The sequence below is a fragment of the Anomaloglossus baeobatrachus genome, chromosome 8, assembly GCF_048569485.1.
Source record: "Anomaloglossus baeobatrachus isolate aAnoBae1 chromosome 8, aAnoBae1.hap1, whole genome shotgun sequence".
Lineage (NCBI taxonomy): Eukaryota > Metazoa > Chordata > Amphibia > Anura > Aromobatidae > Anomaloglossus > Anomaloglossus baeobatrachus.
Window position 1 is genome coordinate 98,376,537 of NC_134360.1, and position 25,676 is coordinate 98,402,212.

At 49.5% G+C, this 25,676-nt stretch overlaps 1 protein-coding gene across 2 annotated transcripts in view; it reads left to right on the forward strand.

Annotated features, from left to right (window-relative positions):
* The window catches only part of UBN2 (ubinuclein 2), a 228,306-nt gene that overhangs the window by 28,856 nt on the left and 173,774 nt on the right, over nucleotides 1–25,676 (forward strand). For both annotated transcript variants that reach the window (XM_075321912.1, XM_075321913.1), the window contains exon 2: nucleotides 18,619–18,711. In XM_075321912.1, the coding sequence (XP_075178027.1) occupies nucleotides 18,619–18,711 (93 nt within the window). The remainder of the gene's footprint in view (nucleotides 1–18,618; nucleotides 18,712–25,676) is intronic.

Genomic DNA, 25,676 nt, shown 5'->3' on the forward strand with positions numbered 1-25,676 from the left:
CGTACCGATTGCTCCAGAGCACCAGCGCTTCTTGCGCTTCGCCATAGGGAACGAACACCTGCAGTTCGTGGCACTGCCGTTCGGCCTGGCAACAGCCCCACGGGTTTTCACCAAGGTTATGGCTACTGTCGTAGCGGTCCTCCACTCTCAGGGTCACTCGGTGATCCCGTACTTGGACGATCTGTTGAGAAAGGCACCCTCTCTAGAGGCATGCCAACACAGCCTCGACGCTACACTGGAGACTCTCCAGAGTTTCGGGTGGATCATCAATTTTCCAAAGTCAAATCTGACACCGGCCCAATCGCTGACATACCTTGGCATGGAGTTTCATACCCTCTCAGCGATAGTGAGGCTTCCGCTGATCAAGCAGCGGTCACTACAGACAGGGGTACAATCTCTCCTTCAAGGTCGGTCACACACCTTGAGGCGCCTCATGCACTTCCTGGGGAAGATGGTGGCAGCAATGGAGGCAGTTCCTTTCGCGCAGTTTCACCTGCGTCCTCTTCAATGGGACATCCTTCGCAAATGGGACAGGAAGCCGACGTCCCTCGACAGGAACGTCTCCCTCTCGCAGGCGACCAAAGCTTCCCTTCGGTGGTGGCTTCTTCCCACTTCATTATCGAAAGGGAAATCCTTCCTACCCCCATCCTGGGAGGTGGTCACGACGGACGCGAGTCTGTCAGGGTGGGGAGCGGTTTTTCTTCACCACAGGGCTCAGGGTACGTGGACCCAGCAAGAGTCCTCGCTTCAGATCAATGTTCTGGAAATACGGGCAGTGTATCTTGCCCTGAAAGCGTTCCAGCAGTGGCTGGAAGGCAAGCAGATCAGAATTCAGTCAGACAATTCCACAGCGGTGGCATACATCAACCACCAAGGCGGCACACGCAGTCGGCAAGCCTTCCAGGAAGTCCGGCGGATTCTGCTGTGGGTGGAAGCCACGGCCTCCACCATCTCCGCAGTTCACATTCCAGGCGTGGAAAACTGGGAAGCAGATTATCTCAGTCGCCAGGGCATGGACGTAGGGGAATGGTCCCTTCACCCGGACGTGTTTCAGGAGATCTGTTGCCGCTGGGGGGTGCCGGACGTCGACCTCATGGCGTCCCGGCACAACAACAAGGTACCGGCGTTCATGGCACGGTCTCAAGATCCCAGAGCTCTGGCGGCAGACGCCTTAGTTCAGGATTGGTCGCAGTTTCAGCTCCCTTATGTGTTTCCTCCGCTGGCACTGTTGCCCAGAGTGTTACGCAAGATCAGGGCCGACTGCCGCCGCGTCATCCTCGTCGCTCCAGACTGGCCGAGGCGGTCGTGGTACCCGGATCTGGGGCATCTCACGGTCGGCCAACCGTGGGCACTACCAGACCGACCAGACTTGCTATCTCAAGGGCCGTTTTTCCATCTGAATTCTGCGGCTCTCAACCTGACTGTGTGGCCATTGAGTCCTGGATCCTAGCGTCTTCAGGGTTATCTCAAGACGTCATTGCCACTATGAGACAAGCTAGGAAACCAACGTCTGCCAAGATCTACCACAGGACGTGGAAAATTTTCCTGTCGTGGTGCTCTGCTCAGGGTATTTCTCCCTGGCCTTTTGCCTTGCCCACTTTTCTGTCCTTCCTTCAATCTGGACTGGAAAAGGGTTTGTCGCTCGGCTCCCTTAAGGGACAAGTCTCAGCGCTCTCTGTGTTTTTCCAGAAGCGCCTAGCCAGACTTCCACAGGTACGCACGTTCCTGCAGGGGGTTTGTCACATCGTCCCTCCTTACAAGCGGCCGTTAGAACCCTGGGATCTGAACAGGGTGCTGACGGTTCTTCAGAAACCACCATTCGAGCCAATGAGGGATATTTCTCTCTCACGCCTTTCGCAGAAAGTGGTTTTTCTAGTAGCAGTCACTTCACTTCGGAGAGTGTCTGAGCTAGCAGCGCTGTCATGCAAATCCCCTTTCCTGGTGTTTCACCAGGACAAGGTGGTTCTGCGTCCGGTTCCGGAATTTCTCCCTAAGGTGGTATCCCCCTTTCATCTCAATCAGGATATCTCCTTACCTTCTTTTTGTCCTCATCCAGTTCACCAATGTGAAAAGGATTTGCACTTGTTAGATCTGGTGAGAGCACTCAGACTCTACATTTCTCGTACGGCGCCCCTGCGCCGCTCGGATGCACTCTTTGTCCTTGTCGCTGGCCAGCGTAAAGGGTCACAGGCTTCCAAATCAACCCTGGCTCGGTGGATCAAGGAGCCAATTATCGAAGCTTACCGTTCGGCTGGGCTTCCGGTTCCCTCAGGGCTGAAGGCCCATTCTACCAGAGCCGTGGGCGCGTCCTGGGCTTTGAGGCACCAGGCTACGGCTCAGCAGGTGTGTCAGGCGGCTACCTGGTCGAGCCTACACACTTTCACGAAGCACTATCAGGTGCATACCTATGCTTCGGCGGATGCCAGCCTAGGTAGACGAGTCCTTCAGGCGGCGGTTGCCCACCTGTAGGAAGAGGCCGTTTTACGGCTCTCTTACGAGGTATTATTTTACCCACCCAGGGACTGCTTTTGGACGTCCCAATTGTCTGGGTCTCCCAATAGAGCGACAAAGAAGGGAATTTTGTTTACTTACCGTAAATTCCTTTTCTTCTAGCTCTAATTGGGAGACCCAGCACCCGCCCCTGTTTTTTTATGTACACATGTTGTTCATGTTGAATGGTTTCAGTTCTCCGATATTCCTTCGGATTGAAGTTACTTTAAACCAGTTTATAATTCTTTTTCCTCCTTCTTGTTTTTGCACCAAAACTGAGGAGCCCGTGGGAGCACGGGGGGTGTATAGGCAGAAGGGGAGGGGCTTAACACTTTTGAGTGTAATACTTTGTGCGGCCTCCGGAGGCATAGCCTATACACCCGATTGTCTGGGTCTCCCAATTAGAGCTAGAAGAAAAGGAATTTACGGTAAGTAAACAAAATTCCCTTCATTACCCCGTTTGCCACCGCACCAGGGCGCGGGATGAGTTGGGGTGAAGCGCCAGGATTGGCGCATCTAATGGATGCGCCACTTCTGGGGCGGCTGCGGCCTGCTATTTTTAGGCTGGGAAGAGTCCAATAACGATGGCTCTTCCCATCCTGAGAATACCAGACCCCAGCTGTCAGCTTCACCTTGGCTGGTGATCTAATTTGGGGGACCCTACGTTTGTTTGTTTTTTTTTTTTATTATTTATTCATAAATAATTAAAAAAAAAACACAAAACAGCTTGGGGAGCCCTCCAAATTGATCACCAGCCAAGGTGAAGCTGTCAGCTGTGGTTTGCAGGCTACAGCTGTCTGCTTTACCCTAGCTGGCTATCAAAAATAGGGGGGACCCCACGTTATTTATTTTAATTATTTTTTTTTGGGCTAAATACAAGGCTAGGCACCCTTAAGTGCCACATGAAAGGCACTAAAGGGCGTCAGCTTAGAATATGCAGGGGGTGGGACGTTGTATACATGTTTGACATCTATCCATTCATCCATTGTAGCATTTTAGGCTGTGCGCCCACAATCGGGGTTTGCAGCGTTTTGGGCGCAGAGTGTTTTCCCTGCGTCCATAACGCTGCGTTGTGCAGTAGAAGCACAGTGGAAGGATTTTTAGAAATCTGATGCCCACTGTGCTTCTTTTCTCCGCAGCATAAAACGACCTGTGGCGCAGCTTCCCGAGTCTCAGCATGTCAATTTATGCTGTGGAGATGAGTGTTCTGTGCAGATAGAATAGAGCTAAACTCCACAGCAGCCTGAACCCAAATCTTGGGCATGGGCAGCTGCGTTCTCCCGTGGACAACACTCACATCTCTGCAGGAAGGCTGGCACTGTGTACTAGACACCGTGTCGCTGGATCATGGCCACATAGCCTAACAGTGAGAAATTTGTTGCTACAGCAACATTTTTGTGAAGTACCTGTGGATTCAAAATGCTTACTATACTGAATAAAATCCTTGAGGGGTCCAGTTTCCAAAATGGGGTCATTTGTGGGGGGTTTCTGATGTATAGGTACCCAAGGGGCCCTGCTAATGTGACATGGTGCGTGCAATTTATTTCAACTTTTCCAAAATTCAAATGGTGCTCCTTCCATTCCAAGCCTTCCCATTAATCCAAACAGAGGTTTTTGGCCACATATGGGGTATCCCTGCTCTCACAAGAAATTGGATAACAACCTGTGGGGTCCACGTTTTGTTGTTGCCACTTGAAAAAGTGAGAAATGTGATGCTAAAGAAACCTTTTTGTGAAAAAAATGAAAATTTTCAATATGGCAACCTAAGCTTATCAAATTCTGTGAAGTATTCGTGGATTCAAAATGCTCAATATACACCTAGATAAAAGCCTTGAGGTGTCTTGTTTCCAAAATGGGGTCACTTGTGGGGGACCTCCACTGTTTAGGCACTTTAGGGGCTTTCCAAATGCGACATAGCGTCCACTAATTATTCCAGCCAAATGTTCAGTCAAATGGCACTTTTTCCCTTCCGAGCCCTGCTGTGCACCCAAACAGTTGATTTCCAGCACACATAAGGTATCAGCATACTCAGGAGAAATTGCACAATAAATGTTATGCTGCTTTTTTTCCTTTTACTCTTGTTAAAAAAAAAAGCTATGTGGTTGAAGTAACAATTTTGTGGTAAAAATGTTTTTTTTTTTATTTTCACAGCTCAACGTTATAAACTTCTGTGAAGCACCTGGGGGTTCAGGGTACTCACCAAACATCTAGATAAATTCCTTGAGGGGTCTATTTTCCAGAATGGGGTCACTTGTGGGGGACCTCCACTGCTTAGGCACCTCAGGGGCTCTCCTAATGCAACATAACGTCCGCAATTGATTCCAGCCAATTTTGCAGTCAAATGGCACTCCTTCCCTTCCAAGACCTGCCGTGTGCCCAAACAGTTGATTTCCACCACATATAAGATATCACCAAACTCAGGAGAAATTGCACAATAAATTTCATGGTGATTTTTTTCCTGTTACCCTTGTGAAAAAAAAAAGCTACCTGGTTGAAGTAACAATTTTGTGGTAAAAATTTTTTTTATTTTCATGGCTCAACGTTATAAACTTCTGTGAAGCACCTCGGGGTTCAGGGTACTCACCAAACATCTAGATAAATTCCTTGAGAGGCCTAGTTTCCAATATGGGGTCACTTGTGGTGGTTTTTTGCTATTTACGTACCTTAGGGGTCCTCCAAATGCGACATGGTGCCCGCAATCTTTTTCAGCCAAATTTCCGTTACAAAATTCAAATATTGCTCCTTTCGTTCCAAACCCTCCCATTTGTCCATACAAAGGTTTCAGACCACATGTGAGGTATCACCGTGCTCATAAAAAAGTGGGTAACAAAGATTTGGGTCAAATGTTTGGAATTACCTCTTGAAAAAGTGAGAGAATTGATGCTAAAGCAACATTTTTGAGAAAAAAATGACAATTTTCAATATGACAACGTAACGTTATCAAAATCTGTGAAGTACCTGTGGGTCCAAAATGCTCAAATACCCCTCAATAGAAGCCTTAAGGGGTCTAGTTTCCAAAATGGGGTCACTTGAGGGGGGTTCCTGCTGTTTAGGTACCTTAGGGGATCTGTAAATGCAACATGGTGCCCGCAATCTATTTCAGCCAAATTTGCTTTCCAAAATTCAAATATTGCTCCTTTCGTTCCAAGCTCTCCCATTTACCCAAACAAAGGTTTCTGACCACATGTGGGGTATCGGCGCGCTCATAAGAAAGTGGGTAACAAAGTGTGAGGTCCAAGTTTTGGTGTTACCTCTTGAAAAAGTAAGAAAATTAGTGCTAAAGCAACATTTTTAGGTAAAATGTTAAATTTTATTTTTTTTCATTCCACATTACTTTAGTTCCTGTGAAGCACCTGAAGGGTTAATAAACTTCTTGAATGTGGTTTTGAGTACCTTGAGGGGTGCAGTTTTTAGAATGGTGTCACTTTTGGGTATTTTCTGTCACCCAGGCCTCTCAAAGTCACTTTAAATGGGATGTGGTCCCTAAAAAAATGGTCTTGTAAATTTTGTTGAAAAAATGGGAAATTGCTGATGAACTCTGAACCCTTCTAACTTCCTAACCTCAAAAAATTTTGTTTCAAAAATTGCGCTGATCTAAAGTAGACAAGTGGGAAATGTTATTTATTAACTATTTTGTGTGACATAACTCTGGTTTATGGGCATAAAAATTAAAAGTTTTAAAATTGCAAAATTTTTATTTTTTTTGTCAAACTTCAGATTTTTTCACAAATAAAATAAAAAAATATCATCCTAAATTTACCTCTAACATGAAGCCCAATATGTCACGAAAAAACAATCTCAGAATCACCGGGATCCATTGAAGCGTTCCAGAGTTATAACCTTATAAAGTGACACTGGTCAAATTTGCAAAAAATGGCCTGGGCATTAAGTACAAAACTGGCTTCGTCCTTAAGGGGTTAAAGCTCAGTAGAATTCAGTGTTAGTAGCTAGTCAAGTGTATGCAAATACAAATCACATATTCATGGCTCTTTCCTCTCAGTGCATTCACAATCACTGCTGAAAGGTGGGAGTGAGTATGGGTGGAGACAGCAGTGCAAATTCAGTTCAGATTTAGGCTATGTGCGCACTAGGCCATTTTACCCGCGGATTTGCTGCAGAAATTTCTTGAGAAAGGTTTGAAATCTTTCTGCAGACATTTCCCAGCAAAACCTATGGGAACAAAAAATAGCTGTGCGCACGCTGCGGATTTTTCTCAAGAAACTTTCTTGAGAAAATGAGCATGTCCATTATTTTCCGCAGGTACCTGCGGTATACCCCCGGAATTTCACTCCATTCACTGTAATGTAATTGCGAAATTCCGAGGGTATACCGCAGGTAGCAAATGATGTGCGGTATCCCCTCGGTATAGCCGCAATTTACCTGCGGTAATGCTCATCGCTGCCTGCGGTTTTGCAGGAAGTGATGTCATTATGAAAGATGAGGAAGCGGAGCAGAGTAAACACAGACGTCACACTCCCTGGACGCCGCACAGAAGCACTTCCGTGTGACCTCCAGGTGCCCGTGCAGTCTGTGTCCCGCTGCAGCACCGACGCTGCACGCACAGCAGTGTCAGTGTCTGCCCGCAGTGTCAGCAGCTTGTCACCCTGCAGCGCAGGCAGACACTGACACGCAGCGCGTGCAACCGCGGGGATGACGGGCGCTGCTGTCAGGAGGTGAGATGAGATCATTACCTGCTGTGACGATCTCCTGCCTCCTGACGTCACCGCAGTGACTGCTGTCTATGCCCTTCTCGCGAGCGGCCCGAGACTGTCACTAGCGATGACGTCACGTTCTCTCGCGATACTGCTGACAACGCGGCGGGCATAGAAGTCAGTGACAGCGCTGATTGCAGGACTGCAGGAGATCATCACAGCAGGTAATGATCTCCTCTATCCTCCTGACAGCAGCGCTTGTCATCCCCTGCAGTGACCTGGGCTATTGATGGTAGCTCAGGTCACTGCATTGCTCTCCCAGCCAATGGGGAACATTCTGTTCTTCATGGACTGAGACAGTAACTATGGTATGGATCGCCGTGGGACGCCCCCCCCTCTTATTTGATTACGCCGGACGTGGAATTGATTGTTCTTATCAATAAATTGGTGAAAGAGGGAATGTGGGGAGTGTTTTGTTTTTTTTCAAATAAAACTTTTTTTGTTGTCTATTTTATATTTCTTACTGACTGGGTTTGTGATGTCAGTTATCTGATAGACGCGTGACATCACTAACCCCAGGGCTTGATGCTAGGTGACATTACACATCTGGCATCAACCCCATATATTACCTCGTTTGCCACCGCACCAGGGCAACGGGATGAGTTGGGGCGAAGCGCCAGGATTGGCACGTCTAATGGATGCGCCAGTTCTGGGGTGGCTGCAGCCTGCTATTTTTAGGCTGGGGAGTGTCCAATAACAGTGGACCTCCCTAGTCTGAGAATATCAGACCCCAGCTGTCTGCTTTACCTTGGCTGGTGATCCAATTTGGGGGGGATCCCACGTTTTTTTGTTTTTAATTATTTAATGTAAAATAACAGCGTGGGGCGCCCTCTGTTTTGCATTACCAGCCAAGGTGACGCTGCCAGCTGTGGTTTGCAGGCTGCAGCCGTCTGCTTTACCCTAGCTGGCTACAAAAATAAGGGGAACCCCACGTCAATTTTTTTAATTATTTAATTTTTGGCTAAATACAAGGCTAGGCACCCTTTAGTGCCACATGAAAGTCACTAAAGGGTGCCAGCTTAGAATATGCGGGGGGGTGGGACATTATATAGGTATTTCTCATCTATCTATTCATCTATCCATCTTTCCCTCTATCCATTATCTGTCTATCGATTTATCTATTATCTATATTATTTATTTATTTCTGTTCAGCATAAAAAAACGCAGGGACCAACCTGCGGAAAAACCGCGGCAAAAACGCATGCGTTTTTCCCGCAGATTTGGTGCGTTTTTTTACCGCAGGTGCGGTAATCTTCAACTTCCAGAAGTTTCTCAAGAAATTGTCTTGAGAAAAATCACTTTTCTAGTGCGCACATAGCCTTACTATCACTGATGCCAGCACTGAGGTGGGAGAGGGGAGCAATGAATGTGCAGTTTGTAGTTACATATGCTTAACTAGCTACTACATCACACTGAATTCTACTGAGCTTAAGATAAGATAACGTACAGCTATAAAAGTTACTGATCCTGAAAGGTCTCCTTAAGCACTGTTTAAAGATATTTGTATTGTACTACAAAATCACCTGATAAATTCCTCTGCTCGTTCTGGTATTTTCAGCAGGCGGTGCTATCAGTAGCTGACAGTGTTTGTATAAAGCTGGGTTTACACACTGCAACATCTCAAACGACATCGCTGTAACGTCACCGGTTTTGTGACGCAATAGCGATGTTGTTTGCGATGTTGCAGTGTGTAAAACCTATCAGCGACCTGGCCCCTGCTGTGAAGTTATCGTTACAAATCGTTCAGGACTATTCCTAGGTCCTTTGTTTCCCGCTGTGCAGCATGCATCGCTGGAAAGTTTCAGTGTGTGAAAGACTTTGCAGAGACTTTGTTAGCAACTTCCCTTTCAAAAGGCTGCTTATCAACGTCCCCAACAACCAGCTAGGTCGCTCTGCAGGTCCGGATCGCTGTTGAGTTGTTGGCCAGGTTTGCCTGTTTGAACGCTCACCAGAGACTTAACAGCGACCTCCCTAAGTCTCTGCTACGTCACAAAACCGGTGACGTTACAGCGATGTCCTTTGCGATGTTGCAGTGTGTAAACCCAGCTTAAGAGGGATGGCTGTATCAGTTGGAGCCAAACATTTCAGAAAGGGTAAATAATTAAACACAGAGTACACAGTTATTTCTTATAAAACTATATTTCTTTGTCGCTCCATTGGGAGACCCAGACAATTGGGTGTAGAGCTTATGCCTCCGGAGGCCACACAAAGTATTACACTAAAAGTGTAAAGCCCCTCCCCTTCTGCCTATACACCCCCCGTGCATCACGGGCTCCTCAGTTTTTATGCTTTGTGCGAAGGAGGCTGACATCCACGCATAGCTCCACAGCTTAGTCAGCAGCAGCTGCTGACTAGGTCGAATGGAAGAAAAGAGGGCCCATAACAGGGCCCCCAGCATGCTCCCTTCTCACCCCACTGTGTCGGCGGTGCTGTTAAGGTTGAGGTACCCATTGCGGGTACACAGGCAGGAGCCACATGCTGTTTTCCTTCCCCATCCCTTACTGGGCTCTGGGTGAAGTGGGATCCTAATCGGTCTCCAGGCACAGGGACCGTGCTCCCTCCGCAGCCCCTGGGAATCTGCTGGATAGGAGCCGGGTATCGTCAGGGACAAGGCCCTGCTACTGTGAGGTACTCTGTGTCCCCGTGGGGACCGCGCATGGAGCGCTTGTGCCATACACATTACAGCACTGCTGGGTGTGTTAGTGCGCCGGGGACTACCGCGCATGAAGCGCTTGTGCCATACACATTGCAGCACTGCTGGGTGTGTTAGTGCGCCGGGGACTACCGCGCGGCCGCGCTTATAACTTTAGTCCCCGGCTTCTGCGGCCTAGTGTCGTATATTCCCGCCCACAGGCCTGCCAGTCAGGGGAAGGGCGGGACGCTGCACAGATCGTCAGCGCTGAGGGCTGGAGCATACATTAGTATCCTCCTCCCTCCTCACTCAGTACACTGGGGCACTAGATTCCCGCACTTTTCTTGGGCACGCCCACGGTCCCCTCCTCCCCACAGAACGACAGCAGCCATTCCTGTCAGCGATTCAGACGCTGGAGAAGGAGAGACAACACAGGGAGACCCAGGCAGGGAATCTGGTGATCACACAACCGCTCTGAGCGGTCGGTAAGCAGCATGTCGTCCGCAAAAAGCAAGGGTGCCAAAGCACAGGCGTACTTTGCAACCTGTACATCATGTGCGGCTATACTACCGGCAGGTTCCACTGACCCTCATTGTGTGCAATGCTCGGCCCCTGTGGCACTTACTCAGCCGGAGCCTCTGCTACAGGTGGCCCAGGTGGAACCACCTGCTACCACTGTCCAGGTGACAGGGACGGAGTTTGCAGCTTTTGCTGACAAACTGTCTGAGAGTATGGATAAATGGTCTGCTAAAATACTAGAAGCCCTACAGTCCAGACCGGTGACTCAGGCCCCGGGCACTGTTCAATCTTTGACCCCTGGTCCCCCTCAATTGGAACAGCAAAGTGCCCCTGGGATGACCCATAGGTCCCAGGGTGAGGTCTCTGACACGGACCGCAGTCCCAGACCGCCTAAGCGGGCTCGCTGGGAAATTCCCTCCACCTCATCACACTTCAGGGTCTCAGCAGGAGGACTCTCTGGAGGATGAAGCGGAGGTAACAGATCAGGATTCTGATCCTGAAGCCGCTCTCAACCTAGATACACCTGAAGGTGACTCCGTAGTGAATGACCTTATAGCAACCATCAATCAGGTGTTGGATATTTCTCCCCCAGCTCCTACAATTGAGGAGTCAGCTTCTCAGGAGAAATTCCGTTTCAGGTTTCCCAAGCGTACATTGAATACGTTTCTGGATCACTCTGACTTCAGAGAGGCAGTCCAGAAAAACCGAGACTGTCCAGACAAGCGTTTTTCCAAGCGCCTTAAGGATACACGTTATCCCTTCCCCCCTGATGTTGTCAAGGGCTGGACTCAGTGTCCTAAGGTGGATCCTCCAATCTCCAGACTGGCGGCTAGATCCATAGTTGCAGTGGAAGATGGGGCTTCACTCAAAGATGCCACTGACAGACAGATGGAACTATGGTTGAAATCCATCTATGAAGCTATCGGCGCGTCGTTTGCTCCAGCATTCGCAGCCGTATGGGCACTCCAAGCTATCTCAGCTTGTCAGGCGCAGATTAATGCAGTAACACATACATCTGCCCCGCAAGTGGTGTCCTTAACCACTCAGGCGTCGGCGTTTGCGTCCTACGCCATTAATGCTGTCCTGGACTCTGCGAGCCGTACGGCGGTAGCATCCGCCAATTCGGTGGTAGTCCGCAGGGCCATGTGGCTACGTGAATGGAAGGCAGATTCTGCTTCCAAAAAGTTCTTAACCGGTTTGCCATTGTCTGGCGACCGCTTGTTTGGTGAGCGATTGGATGAAATCATTAAACAATCCAAGGGAAAGGACTCATCCTTACCCCAGTCCAGACCAAACAGACCTCAACCACGGAAGGTACAATCGAGGTTTCGGTCCTTTCGGACCGCGGGCAGGTCTCAATTCTCCTCGTCCAAAAGGCCTCAGAAAGCTCAGAGGAACTCCGATTCATGGCGGTCTAAGTCACGTCCTAAAAAGACCGCCGGAGGAACCCCTCCCAAAGCGGCCTCCTCATGACTTTCGGCCTCCTCAAACCGCATCCTCGGTCGGTGGCAGGCTCTCCCGCTTTTGCGACGCCTTGCTGCCACAGGTAAAAGACCGATGGGTGAGAGACATTCTATCTCACGGTTACAGGATAGAGTTCAGCTCTCGTCCTCCGACTCGTTTCTTCAGAACATCTCCGCCCCCCGAAAGAGCCGATGCTCTTCTGCAGGCGGTGTGCACTCTGAAGGCGGAAGGAGTGGTGATCCCTGTTCCTCTTCAGCAACGGGGTCACGGTTTTTACTCCAACCTGTTCGTGGTGCCAAAAAAGGACGGATCCTTCCGTCCTGTTCTGGACCTAAAACTGCTCAACAAGCATGTGAAAACCAGGCGGTTCCGGATGGAATCGCTCCGCTCCGTCATCGCCTCAATGTCCCAAGGAGATTTCCTAGCATCAATCGACATCAAAGATGCTTATTTCCACGTACCGATTGCACCAGAGCATCAGCGCTTCCTGCGTTTCGCCATAGGGGACGAACACCTTCAGTTCGTGGCACTGCCTTTTGGCCTGGCGACAGCCCCACGGGTCTTCACCAAGGTTATGGCAACAGTGGTGGCAATCCTACACTCTCAGGGACACTCGGTGATCCCTTACTTAGACGATCTACTTGTCAAGGCACCCTCTCAAGGGGCATGCCAACACAGCCTGAACATTGCTCTGGAGACTCTCCAGAGTTTCGGGTGGATCATCAACTTTCCAAAGTCAAATCTGACACCGGCCCAATCACTGACATATCTTGGCATGGAGTTTCATACTCTCTCAGCGATAGTGAAGCTTCCGCTGAACAAACAGCGTTCACTACAGACAGGGTGCAATCTCTCCTTCAAGGCCAGTCACACCCCCTGAGGCGCCTCATGCACTTCCTAGGGAAGATGGTAGCAGCAATGGAGGCAGTTCCTTTTGCGCAGTTTCACCTGCGCCCACTTCAATGGGACATTCTCCGCAAATGGGACAGGAAGTCGACGTCCCTCGACAGGAACGTCTCCCTTTCTCGGGCAGCCAAGGCTTCCCTTCAGTGGTGGCTTCTCCCCACTTCTCTGTCGAAGGGGAAATCCTTCCTGCCCCCATCCTGGGCGGTGGTCACGACGGACGCGAGCCTGTTAGGGTGGGGAGCGGTTTTTTTCCACCACAGGGCTCAGGGTACGTGGACCCAGCAAGAGTCCTCCCTTCAGATCAATGTTCTGGAGATAAGGGCAGTGTATCTTGCCCTAAAGGCGTTCCAGCCGTGGCTGGAAGGCAAACAGATCCGAATTCAGTCGGACAACTCCACAGCGGTGGCATACATCAACCACCAAGGCGGGACACGCAGTCGGCAAGCCTTCCAGGAAGTCCGGCGGATTCTGCTGTGGGTGGAAGCCACAGCCTCCACCATATCCGCAGTTCACATACCGGGCGTAGAAAACTGGGAAGCAGACTTTCTCAGTCGCCAGGGCATGGACGCAGGGGAATGGTCCCTTCACCCGGACGTGTTTCAGGAGATCTGTTGCCGCTGGGGCATGCCGGACGTCGCCCTAATGGCGTCCCGGCACAACAACAAGGTCCCGACATTCATGGCACGGTCTCAAGATCACAGAGCTCTGGCGGCAGACGCCTTAGTTCAGGATTGGTCGCAGTTTCAACTCCCTTATGTGTTTCCTCCTCTGGCACTGTTGCCCAGAGTGTTACGCAAGATCAGGGCCGACTGCCGCCGCGCCATCCTCGTCGCTCCAGACTGGCCGAGGAGGTCGTGGTACCCGGATCTGTGGCATCTCACGGTCGGCCAACCGTGGGCACTACCAGACCGACCAGACTTGCTGTCTCAAGGGCCGTTTTTCCATCTGAATTCTGCGGCCCTCAACCTGACTGTGTGGCCATTGAGTCCTGGATCCTAGCGTCTTCAGGGTTATCTCAAGAGGTCATTGCCACTATGAGACAGGCTAGGAAACCAACGTCCGCCAAGATCTACCACAGGACGTGGAAGATATTCCTGTCGTGGTGCTCTGCTCAGGGTTTTTCTCCCTGGCCATTTACCTTGCCCACTTTTCTGTCCTTCCTTCAATCCGGATTGGAAAAGGGTTTGTCGCTCGGCTCCCTTAAGGGACAAGTCTCTGCGCTCTCTGTGTTTTTTCAGAAGCGCCTAGCCAGACTTCCACAGGTACGCACGTTCCTGCAGGGGGTTTGTCACACAGTCCCTCCTTACAAGCGTCCGTTAGAACCCTGGGATCTGAACAGGGTGCTGATGGCTCTTCAGAAACCACCGTTCGAGCCAATGAGGGATATTTCTCTCTCACGCCTTTCGCAGAAAGTGGTCTTCCTAGTAGCAGTCACTTCACTTCGGAGAGTGTCTGAGCTAGCAGCGTTGTCGTGCAAAGCCCCTTTCCTGGTGTTTCACCAGGACAAGGTGGTTCTGCGTCCGGTTCCGGAATTTCTCCCTAAGGTGGTATCCCCCTTTCATCTCAATCAGGATATCTCCTTACCCTCTTTTTGTCCTCATCCAGTTCACCAATGTGAAAAGGATTTGCACTTGTTAGATCTGGTGAGAGCACTCAGATTCTACATTTCTCGTACGGCGCCCCTGCGCCGCTCGGATGCACTCTTTGTCCTTGTCGCTGGCCAGCGTAAAGGGTCACAAGCTTCCAAATCAACCCTGGCTCGGTGGATCAAGGAACCAATTCTCAAAGCTTATCGTTCCTCGGGGCTTCCGGTTCCCTCAGGGCTGAAGGCCCATTCTACCAGGGCCGTGGGAGCGTCCTGGGCCTTGCGGAACCAGGCTACGGCTCAGCAGGTGTGTCAGGCAGCTACCTGGTCGAGCCTGCACACTTTCACGAAACACTATCAGGTGCATACCTATGCTTCGGCAGATGCCAGCCTAGGTAGGCGAGTCCTTCAGGCGGCGGTTGCCCACCTGTAGGACGGAGCCGTTTACGGCTCTATTACGAGGTATTATTTTACCCACCCAGGGACTGCTTTTGGACGTCCCAATTGTCTGGGTCTCCCAATGGAGCGACAAAGAAGGGAATTTTGTTTACTTACCGTAAATTCCTTTTCTTCTAGCTCCAATTGGGAGACCCAGCACCCGCCCCTGTTCCCTTCGGGCTGTTGTTCTTTGTGTACACATGTTGTTCATGTTGAATGGTTTCAGTTCTCCGATATTCCTTCGGATTGAATTTACTTTAAACCAATTTATAATTTTTTCCTCCTTCTTGCTTTTGCACCAAAACTGAGGAGCCCGTGATGCACGGGGGGTGTATAGGCAGAAGGGGAGGGGCTTTACACTTTTAGTGTAATACTTTGTGTGGCCTCCGGAGGCAGAAGCTATACACCCAATTGTCTGGGTCTCCCAATTGGAGCTAGAAGAAAAGGAATTTACGGTAAGTAAACAAAATTCCCTTCATTGGTCCAATCATCTCCTCCTGCTCTGACATGGTGCCTTAAGATTGGATGGCATTTTTCTGGTGACAGGTTCCCTTTAAATAGTGGGCGGCCTTTTTTCCCTCATGTCACATGACAGATATATATGTTGTTCCATATCTCGAGCTTTCAAGTAGATGTCACAGACTGCAGCAATCAGGACGTTTCCATCAGTTCAGCATATCAAAGTGTAAGCAGGGACGACTTGGCTCAGATCAGATGTCCACCTGGCAGCACGTACTGCAGCTCTTCAGTGCACTTACCCTCACTTCATACACGGGCTATACGGTGGTGCAGTGTGAGCGCTGGGAATTCGCAGTGAATGCACGAGATTGTATTGCAGGGAGCAGAGCTGAACTGATCAGACAGACTCCTGGGATGCTATAATAATGCAGAGGATCTGTGCACTTCTCATTTACTGATACATTCAAAGTTGACTTTTCAGTGGGGAATATCTATTTGGAGGCAGAAAGCTTTGTTTGAACTTGTGGATTCCTATCCTGCCCAGCTATGTATTTATCGTCAGATCTACTGTAACCAGAGCCTTTATTAGGAACATGAAATGAAACCTAGAGCTTTACGTGCCCTTTTGAGATTTGGATTGGAATAGAGATTGTAGTTAAACATGTAATAAATGAGTTATAAAGTGGGATTAAATATCTGGGGTGCCGTTTTTGCACCTTATTATTGGTTTTGGTTCTCCATAATCTATGCACAGATAAAGGCCTGCACCAGGGTATGAAGCAATGTCCGGATCAGGGGATAACTTTCTTTTCACGGAGGTCCCAGTGGTCTTGGAGCAGAGTTCATGAGAACCTTATCAGAATGGCACAGACCTCGACCTAGCACATCTCTGCTCCATTCATTTTCAATGGGCGTGTCAGGGGCAGCGGAGTTTCTGCCAGTTTTGGCAATGGTTAGGCAAAGTTCCCACAATCATTTACCATACATTAAACTTTATTAAAATGGTCTATCTGCTTCATATGCCAGACTGTGTATGGGCAACATTTTGCACCAGGGCTGTGGAGTCGGTAAGCCAAACCTTCGACTCCGACTCCGACTCCTCAAATTCTCTTGCACCGACTCAGACTCCGGCTCCGACTCCGACTCCGGCTCCGACTCCGACTCCTACATATATTGCTTATAGTTAGGTGAAAAATTTATTGTAGTACATGAATATGTGTATGTGAACATTAGACATTTAATAATTTTTATGATACAATAATCAAGATATTTGGATAGAACATAAAATATATTTATTGGATACAACTTTAGAACACAAAAAACTGTAATAAATTGTAAATATGTAATACACTATGTAATATACAGTAGATTACATATATATCTTGTGTGTGTATATACACTGTGTATATATATATAATATTACATATTTACAATTTATTAGTTTTTTGTGTTCTAAAGTTGTATCCAATAAATATTTTATGTTCTATCCAAATATCTTGATTATTGTATCATAAAAACAATTAAATGTCTGATGTTCACATTATACTACAATAAATTTTTCACTTAAATATAAGCATTATACTAAATGTTATTATTTAGTAAAATATTCAGCACATTCTGCATTGCACTCCTGTCCCCAATTTATTATATATTTTAGGAGTCGGAGTCGGTGCATTTTATACCGACTCCAACTCCGACTCCGACTCCACCAAAATGAGCTCCGACTCCACGACTCCGACTCCGACTCCACAGCCCTGTTTTGCACCTTTCTGACCTGTACTAGCACCCAAGATGAATGACTGTTGCTGTGAAGTGTAATGCACTGGATCCGCCAGCAGTGACTTCACTTCCTTTTTGCCGTGTGCTCCTTTGTCTAACGCCTTTGTAATCTGTCATCAAATGGCGCCACAGCAGCACGTGCTCCACTTCGAAACATTATACTGACACGCGCTGATATGATTTCCAACCCCAAACGGTTATCAGGATACGGTCTCACAGGTCTATGCTGGATATAACTGGTTTTTAAAACTATGGCTGGAATGGATGCTTTTCTTGATAGCAAAAGTATAGAAGGTTATAAATAGCATAATCTTACAGGTAGATAGAAGAGCGACCAAGATTATTAGAGGAATGGGTGGGCTGCAACACCAAGACAGGTTATTAAACTTGGGGTTATTTAGTTTGGAAAAACAAAGGCTTAGGGGGGATCTAATCACAATGTATAAACATATGAGGGGACAGTACAGAGACCTTTCCAAAGATCTCTTTACACCTAGGCCTGCGACTGGAACACGGGAGCATCCGCTACGTCTCGAGGAAAGAAGGTTTAATCATAATCACAGATGAGGATTCTTTACTGTACGAGCAGTGAGACTATGGAACTCTCTGCCGCATAGTGTTGTAATGAGTGATTCACTACTAACATTTAAGCAGAGCCTGGACGCCTTTCTTGAAAAATTTAATATTACCAGTTATGTATATTAGATTTTATGACAGGGTGTTGATCCAGGGAACTAGTCTGATTGCCGGATGTGGAGTCAGGAAGGAATTTTTTCCCCATTGGAGCTTATTTGACACATTGGGGTTTTTTTTGCCTTCCTCTGGGTCAACATGTTCGGCTACGGGTTGAACTAGATGGACTTAGTCTCTCTTCAACCTTAAAAACTATGAAACTATGAAACCTCCTGATTAGGGATGGCGCACTCAAGATGTTTGGATGGCTGTGTATGTTGATGTCGATCTGGATTAATATATTGAATGTTTGTGACTTTTTCTGGCCTCATTGCTGTTCTGCTGTTGATCTTCCAGTTGTGCTATTTCTTCCTGCATTGTGGGGGTCAACTTCACCTAACAAGTTGGCCTCCCCTCAAAATTGTGTGAGCAAACTCTTCTACATATATTTGCCAATATTTCTGCAATATGCATCTATTACTCCTACCCGGAGTGCTTTTGTTTTGCCAACTTTAATCTTGTTGTGAACCATACTTGCGTATGCCCCCCCCCAAACAATCTAGGGTCCATGTGCCCTAATGTTGCATATGAATGGCGGTTATAGTGGTGGGCAGATTTACCATGGATATGTCTGCCTGCATCTCTAAAAGTAGCCTGCTCAATCCCAAGTGGCCGAAGCAGATTGATGTCAGGAGTTTTCGATGGATGCTTGATTTATTTGGATGGACTCATTCACGGTAGCCTCAAATTACAAAGGAACCTGCCTCCACTGCTGCCCTAAACAGCAGGACCAAGTGATAAGTGATGGTTGTGCTGACTCTTCTAGGTGTCTCGCTCACAATCTGGGGCATTTTTGTTTTACTTTGCTTTTTGTGACTTTTCTTTCCTTTTCTAAAAGACAATGAAGCTTTGTTAAAAGTAACCTATAGTCTAAAAATTGTCTGCTCTACTTTACATTTTAGGCTAAAATTCCCCCACCTAATGATCCGTTTAATGATGAAGAACGTGAAAGGCTTGAAGTAGAAAGAATGGCAAAAAAATTTGAAGCAAAATATGTGAGTATTTTTTTTTTTTTCTTGTATACTGGGGAACGAAAGAGGTTTATATCTGGTGTGTGTGCACTTAGTGGCAGCTGCAATGAATGTTATATATTATGCCAGTCTTCCGGAAGTGGTGAAGCGCTGCCCCTACATTAGAAAACAGTATAGGATAATAAAGTGCTGTTATGGACTCTCTGACCTTGGGAAGTCAGACTTTATAAAATTACATTCATGGTGAACACATTTTCTTACCTCTTATGAACTATAAACCTAATATTAATCTCTTCCCGACATTGGCCAAATTGGTGGGTCTGTCTTTGATGCAGGCTCAGGAGCGAGCCCGCATCTTTCCTGAGAGATGATGGCTGTTTCTACACAGCCATCACCTGTCTCTACCAGCAGTGTGTGGAGCTGAGCTCTGTCCGCTGCTGTTAACTCCTTAAATGCTGACTGCAGCTATTACTGAGTGCGCTTTGGGGGCTGTTCCACATGTCCATCGGCCCTTTGCAACGAGATTGTGGGGCTCTAATGGGTTACTATGGCAGTCGTACTGTCAGCAGTGCCCGCCATTATGTTGCTCCATTGAAGTACAGCCTGTAGCTAGCGTTCACAGGAGACCGAGATTTTTGCTATATAGTGCAATACTGTGGTATTGTAGTATATAATAATCAAACCATCATAGCTTCTTGTTCCCTAAGGGGTATTTAGTAAAAATAGTATATAAAATTTATAAATAATATATGAAAAATATATAAATGTTCGAATTAGCCCCTTTTTTTTTTATTATAAGATCCTAAGTCTAATCTATCAAAATATAAAATTAACTAATCCATAAAGAGAAGAATTTTGAAATGCCAGGTTTTCAGACCCCACAACACCACAAAAACTGCCATAGGAAGTGATCAAAGAAAAGCAACATATCAACACCAAAAGGGCATAATTTAAAAACGTCAGCTTAGCATACAAATAACAAGCTGTATTGACCAAAAATTAAAAACCTTTACAGGTCTTAGAAATTGGCAACACAACCAAAATGTCTACAATTTTTACAAATCCCCAAATTTTGTTTCATCGCTTACATAAAAAAACAAACAATTATTCATGCCTGATATTGCTGTAAGCGTACTAACTTGTAGAATCATATTGGCAGGTCATTTTTTCCACACAATGAAAGCCATCAAAATAAAAGCCAAAAAGCAATAGTGTTTTTTTTGGGGTGGAGGAGCAGGTTAACAATTTTTTTTTTTCCTTTTTTTTTTCAGTACATTGCATGATAAAAATAGAGGATGTCATTCAAAAGTTCAACTCATCCCTCCAAAAAAAAGCCCTTGTACAGCTATGTTGACATAAAATAAGTTATAGCTCTTGGAAGGGGAGTGGGGCAGCAAAGGAAACTGGAATCATGGAGAATTGCCTTGTCGGAAAGGGTTTAAATAAGCTAAAATTATTAAAATTATGTATAAAAATAAATATAGCTGCAAAAATCATGTATACAATTAAAAAGTTATACCATTTAGACTAGTAGGCGCAAAAACAATTGAAAATGTGTCTGACACTGCAGGACTAAATTACTTTAAACTGTAACTTGTTAAAAAGGACCCATCACTAGGTCAAAAGTCGTCTGCACAACCAAGCTAAGTAAACTACTATAGGCCCGCGTACACTTAGACAAATATAATTTGAAACCTCTGATCTGGACCGGTTAGGTCAACAGTTTATACGTGGGGATGCCAGCTAACTAATGGTTGAGAGAGATGTTGACTGGGCATGTCTGATATCAGATTGCTGATCAGATTGATCTCTTTGCCATACACCACCATCCGATGTGTCAGTCAACGGCGTTCTCATATAGAACACAACCATATAGAAGAAGCAAGATGGTGTGTAATAATTGGAATCACCAAATAGAAAATATTCAAACAATTTTTATTAGTTAAAAAAAACACCAACATGGAGTTAAAAGCATTTAAAATACACAAATGTGTTCAACACATACAGGGGCTTGCATATAATAAGACAAAAACCCCACAGGTCACCCCCTCCATATAAATAAGTAAGTCACTATATATATTAATAAGAAAGGCAAAGCCTCAGTACTGATAGATGGACATCAGCAGAGAAACAAGCAAAATGCACCAGAAACATACATAATAGTACATAAGATTTCATAAATACCACATAGGGTAAAAAGGTGCAGCGAAAATCAGCAAGCAGGAGCAGATTTTGCAATCACAAAGGAGGCAGCCATACAGGAGGGAGGACAAGAACCCCCCCCACGCGTGTCGCCACCCCTGGAGTGGCTTCCTCAGGGAAAAATGGGGCAGAATCTGCTCCTGCTTGCTGATTTTCGCTGCACCTTTTTACCCTGTCTGTGGTATTTATGAAATCTTATGTATATTATGGATGTTTCTGGTGCATTTTGCTTGTTTCTCTGCTGATGTCCATCTATCAGTACTGAGGCTTTGCCTTTCTTATTAATATATTGGGTCTTATTTATATGGAGGGGGTGACCTGTGGGGTTTTTGTCTTATTATATGCAAGCCCCTGTATGTGTTGAACACGTTTGTGTATTTTAAATGCTTTTAACTCCATGTTGGTGTTTTTTTGACTAATAAAAATTGTTTGAATATTTTCTATTTGGTGATCCCAATTATTACACACCATCTTGCTTCTTCTATATGGTTCTGTAATTTCAGGTGTGTTTTTTGGATTGATCCCAGTGTTTACCATTTGTGGTGCCCTAATTACTTTCTCATATAGAACACAAGCACTCGGCTGAGATTACTGCTGGCTGAACGATTGGCTGTAGCTTGGTTCAGTCAAGTGGCTTGTAATTTGCATGGCCAGCCTAAGGGTGCTTTCACACTGCGTCCCGTCCCGTTCAGTGGTCCCATCGGTGAAAAACGGGATTTGGACGTATGCGCCAACGGGCCAATAACTCTAATGGTGCAAACTGAGTCACGGTGTGCTTTGTCATGCACCATTTTCATTCGTATATGCCTACTGGAGGCAGACACCTAGACATAGTAGACCATTTGGGTGTCTGCCTCCAATAGGCATATATGAATAAAAATGGTGCACGACTAAGCACTCGGTGACTTCGTACGCACCAATAGACAAACAAGCAGCCTCTCCTTGTGATGCCTGTAGTTTCATTATGTTCATTATGACATCTTAAATAATTTAGAACTTTTATTATGTACCATTCAGGATACAAAAAAAATAATTTCTGTATTTTTCAGCTCCAGGTCTAAAAATGTAATATTTTCATCAAATTTAAAATAAACATGATTACATGGACAATGTAATGTTTTATTTACACTGAACAAAAATATATACGTAACACTTTGCTTTTGCTCCCATTTTTCAGGAGCTGAACTCAGAGACTTTTCTATATACACATAAGGCCTTTTTTCCTTTCGTCACGACAGCACCCACGAGAGAGGGATCCGCCCCCTTCAGGACAGGAAACCTACAGATAAAAAGGGGCGGTCCCCCTCCCTCATCAGTTGGTTTCCTGTCCTGCAGGGATCGGAACCTACAGTACCTGGGTCCAGTTGAGTCCGTGCGGTCTCCAAGGGAACGGCGGAGCTCAGGATCCGGAAGCACGGTCGGTGGAGCTCCCCTCGTGGACTCCGTCCTCCGTTGCACCTCGTCCTTTTTCTCCTGGTCCGGCTTTGCCTCCAGGGATATGACGCCTGCAGCAGAGCGTGCTTCTACCGGACCGTGTGCGCGGCGGGGGGGGGGCCCTGACGCGTCGGCGCACGCTCCCTGCTGCAGTGACCCGGAAGTATGCAGGAGCGCTTCCGGGGGAGCGGCCGGGAAGGTTCCTGGTGAAGCCCGTGGTCCCCTCCATCCTGGCCGGACGCTGCGGTGCTGGTGAGTTGCTATGGCGGTCGGGCCGGAGCCTCTCCCTGACGCGTGCCTGCGTCTTCACCGCTGCACGGCGTGTGCACGCGGGAGGGGGTGCCCTGGGCCTGCCGCGTCCGCGTTCTGTCTCCACGACGGTAGCCCGGCAGTGCTCCTGCGGATCGGGGGGGCTCGGCTGTGGATCTCTGCCAGCCCTTCCCCCTGCCCTTCTGTCCGGGGTTGGTCCCCTTCTGGGACGGTCCCTCTGCCGTCAGCGTCCCTCATGCTGTGGAATTCCTGGCCGCCTCTGCTCTCTGTGGCAGGCGTCCTGGTGGTGTCTGCACTGGGGTGTGCGCTGGGGTGCCCTCTTGGTCTGTGCTCGGTGGCCTCTGTGCCCTCCTGAGCCCCTGTGTCCTCCTGGCCCCTGTGTCCTCCTGGCCCCTGTGTCCTCCTGGCCCCTGTGTCCTCCTGGCCCCTGTGTCCTCCTGGCCCCTGTGTCCTCCTGGCCCCTGTGTCCTCCTGGCCCCTGTGTCCTCCTGGCCCCTGTGTCCTCCTGGCCCCTGTGTCCTCCTGGCCCCTGTGTCCTCCTGGCCCCTGTGTCCTCCTGGCCCCTGTGTCCTCCTGGCCCCTGTGTCCTCCTGGCCCCTGTGTCCTCCTGGCCCCTGTGTCCTCCTGGCCCCTGTGTCCTCCTGGCCCCTGTGTCCTCCTGGCCCCTGTGTCCTCCTGGCCCCTGTGTCCTCCTGGCCCCTGTGTCCTCCTGGCCCCTGTGTCCTCCTGGCCCCTGTGTTTTCCTGGCCCCTGTGTTTTCCTGGCCCCTGTGTTTTCCTGGCCCCTGTGTCCTCCTGGCCCCTGTGTCCTCCTGGCCCCTGTGTCCTCCTGGCCCCTGTGTCCTCCTGGCCCCTGTGTCCTCCTGGCCCCTGTGTCCTCCTGGCCCCTGTGTCCTCCTGGCCCCTGTGTCCTCCTGGCCCCTGTGTCCTCCTGGCCCCTGTGTCCTCCTGGCCCCTGTGTCCTCCTGGCCCCTGTGTCCTCCTGGCCCCTGTGTCCTCCTGGCCCCTGTGTCCTCCGGGCCCCTGTGGCCTCCGGGCCCCTGTGGCCTCCGGGCCCCTGTGGCCTCCGGGCCCCTGTGGCCTCCGGGCCCCTGTGGCCTCCGGGCCCCTGTGGCCTCCGGGCCCCTTGCCTTCTGTGGCCTCCGGGCCCCTTGCCTTCTGTGGCCTCCGGGCCGCTTGCCTTCTGTGGCCTCCGGGCCGCTTGCCTTCTGTGGCCTCCGGGCCGCTTGCCTTTAGTGGCCTCCGGGCCGCTTGCCTTCAGTGGCCTCCGGGCCGCTTGCCTTCAGTGGCCTCCGGGCCGCTTGCCTTCAGTGGCCTCCGGGCCGCTTGCCTTCAGTGGCCTCCGGGCCGCTTGCCTTCAGTGGCCTCCGGGCCGCTTGCCTTCTGTGGCCTCCGGGCCGCTTGCCTTCTGTGGCCTCCGGGCCGCTTGCCTTCTGTGGCCTCCGGGCCGCTTGCCTTCTGTGGCCTCCGGGCCGCTTGCCTTCTGTGGCCTCCGGGCCGCTTGCCTTCTGTGGCCTCCGGGCCGCTTGCCTTCTGTGGCCTCCGGGCCGCTTGCCTTCTGTGGCCTCCGGGCCGCTTGCCTTCTGTGGCCTCCGGGCCGCTTGCCTTCTGTGGCCTCCGGGCCGCTTGCCTTCTGTGGCCTCCGGGCCTCCTGGCTTCTGTGGCCTCCGGGCCTCCTGGCTTCTGTGGCCTCCGGGCCTCCTGGCTTCTGTGGCCTCCGGGCCTCCTGGCTTCTGTGGCCTCCGGGCCTCCTGGCTTCTGTGGCCTCTGTGCCGCTTGGCCTCGGTACCTCCGGGCTTCTGTGCTTCGGGGCCTCAGTCCTCTGTGCCTCCTGGCCTCGTGCTTCTTGGCCTCGTGCTTCTTGGCCTCGTGCTTCTTGGCCTCGTGCTTCTTGGCCTCGTGCTTCTTGGCCTCGTGCTTCTTGGCCTCGTGCCTCTGTTGCCTCTTGGTCTCGTGTCTCCGGCCTCTGTGCTTCCGTGTCTTGTGCTTCCTGGCCTCTGTGCTTCCGGGCCTCCTGGCCTCTGTACTTCCTTGCCTCCTGGCCTCTGTACTTCCTTGCCTCCTGGCCTCTGTACTTCCTTGCCTCCTGGCCTCTGTACTTCCTTGCCTCCTGGCCTCTGTACTTCCTTGCCTCCTGGCCTCTGTACTTCCTTGCCTCCTGGCCTCTGTACTTCCTTGCCTCCTGGCCTCTGTACTTCCTTGCCTCCTGGCCTCTGTACTTCCTTGCCTCCTGGCCTCTGTACTTCCTTGCCTCCTGGCCTCTGTACTTCCTTGCCTCCTGGCCTCTGTACTTCCTTGCCTCCTGGCCTCTGTACTTCCTTGCCTCCTGGCCTCTGTACTTCCTTGCCTCCTGGCCTCTGTACTTCCTTGCCTCCTGGCCTCCGGCCTTTCTGGTCTCCTGGCCTCCGGCCTTCCTGGTCTCTGGGCCTCCTGGCCTTTGTGCCTTCTTGACCTCTGTGGCTTCCTGGCCTCTGGACCTCCCGGCCTTGGGCCTCCGGGCCCTGTGCCTCTGTGCCTCCTGCTTCTGTGCCTCCTGGCCTCGGGCCTCTGTGCCTCCTGCCCTCTGTGTTTCCTGGCCTCTTGGCCTCTGTGCCTCTTGGCCTCTGTGCCTCTGGGCCTCTGTGCCTCTTGGCCTCTGTGCCTCTTGGCCTCTGTGCCTCTTGGCCTCTGGGCCTCTTGGCCTCTGGGCCTCTTGGCCTCTGGGCCTCTTGGCCTCTGGGCCTCTTGGCCTCTGGGCCTCTGTGCCTCTGGCCCTCTGTGCCTCTGGCCCTCTGTGCCTCTGGCCCTCTGTGCCTCTGGCCCTCTGTGCCTCTGGCCCTCTGTGCCTCTGGCCCTCTGTGCCTCTGGGCCTCTGGCCCTCTGGGCCTCTGGGCCTCTGGCCCTCTGTGCCTCTGGCCCTCTGGCCCTCTGTGCCTCTTGGCCTCTGGCCCTCTGTGCCTCTTGGCCTCTGGCCCTCTGTGCCTCTTGGCCTCTGGCCCTCTGTGCCTCTGGCCCTCTGGCCCTCTGTGCCTCTTGGCCTCTGGCCCTCTGTGCCTCTTGGCCTCTGGCCCTCTGTGCCTCTTGGCCTCTGGCCCTCTGTGCGTC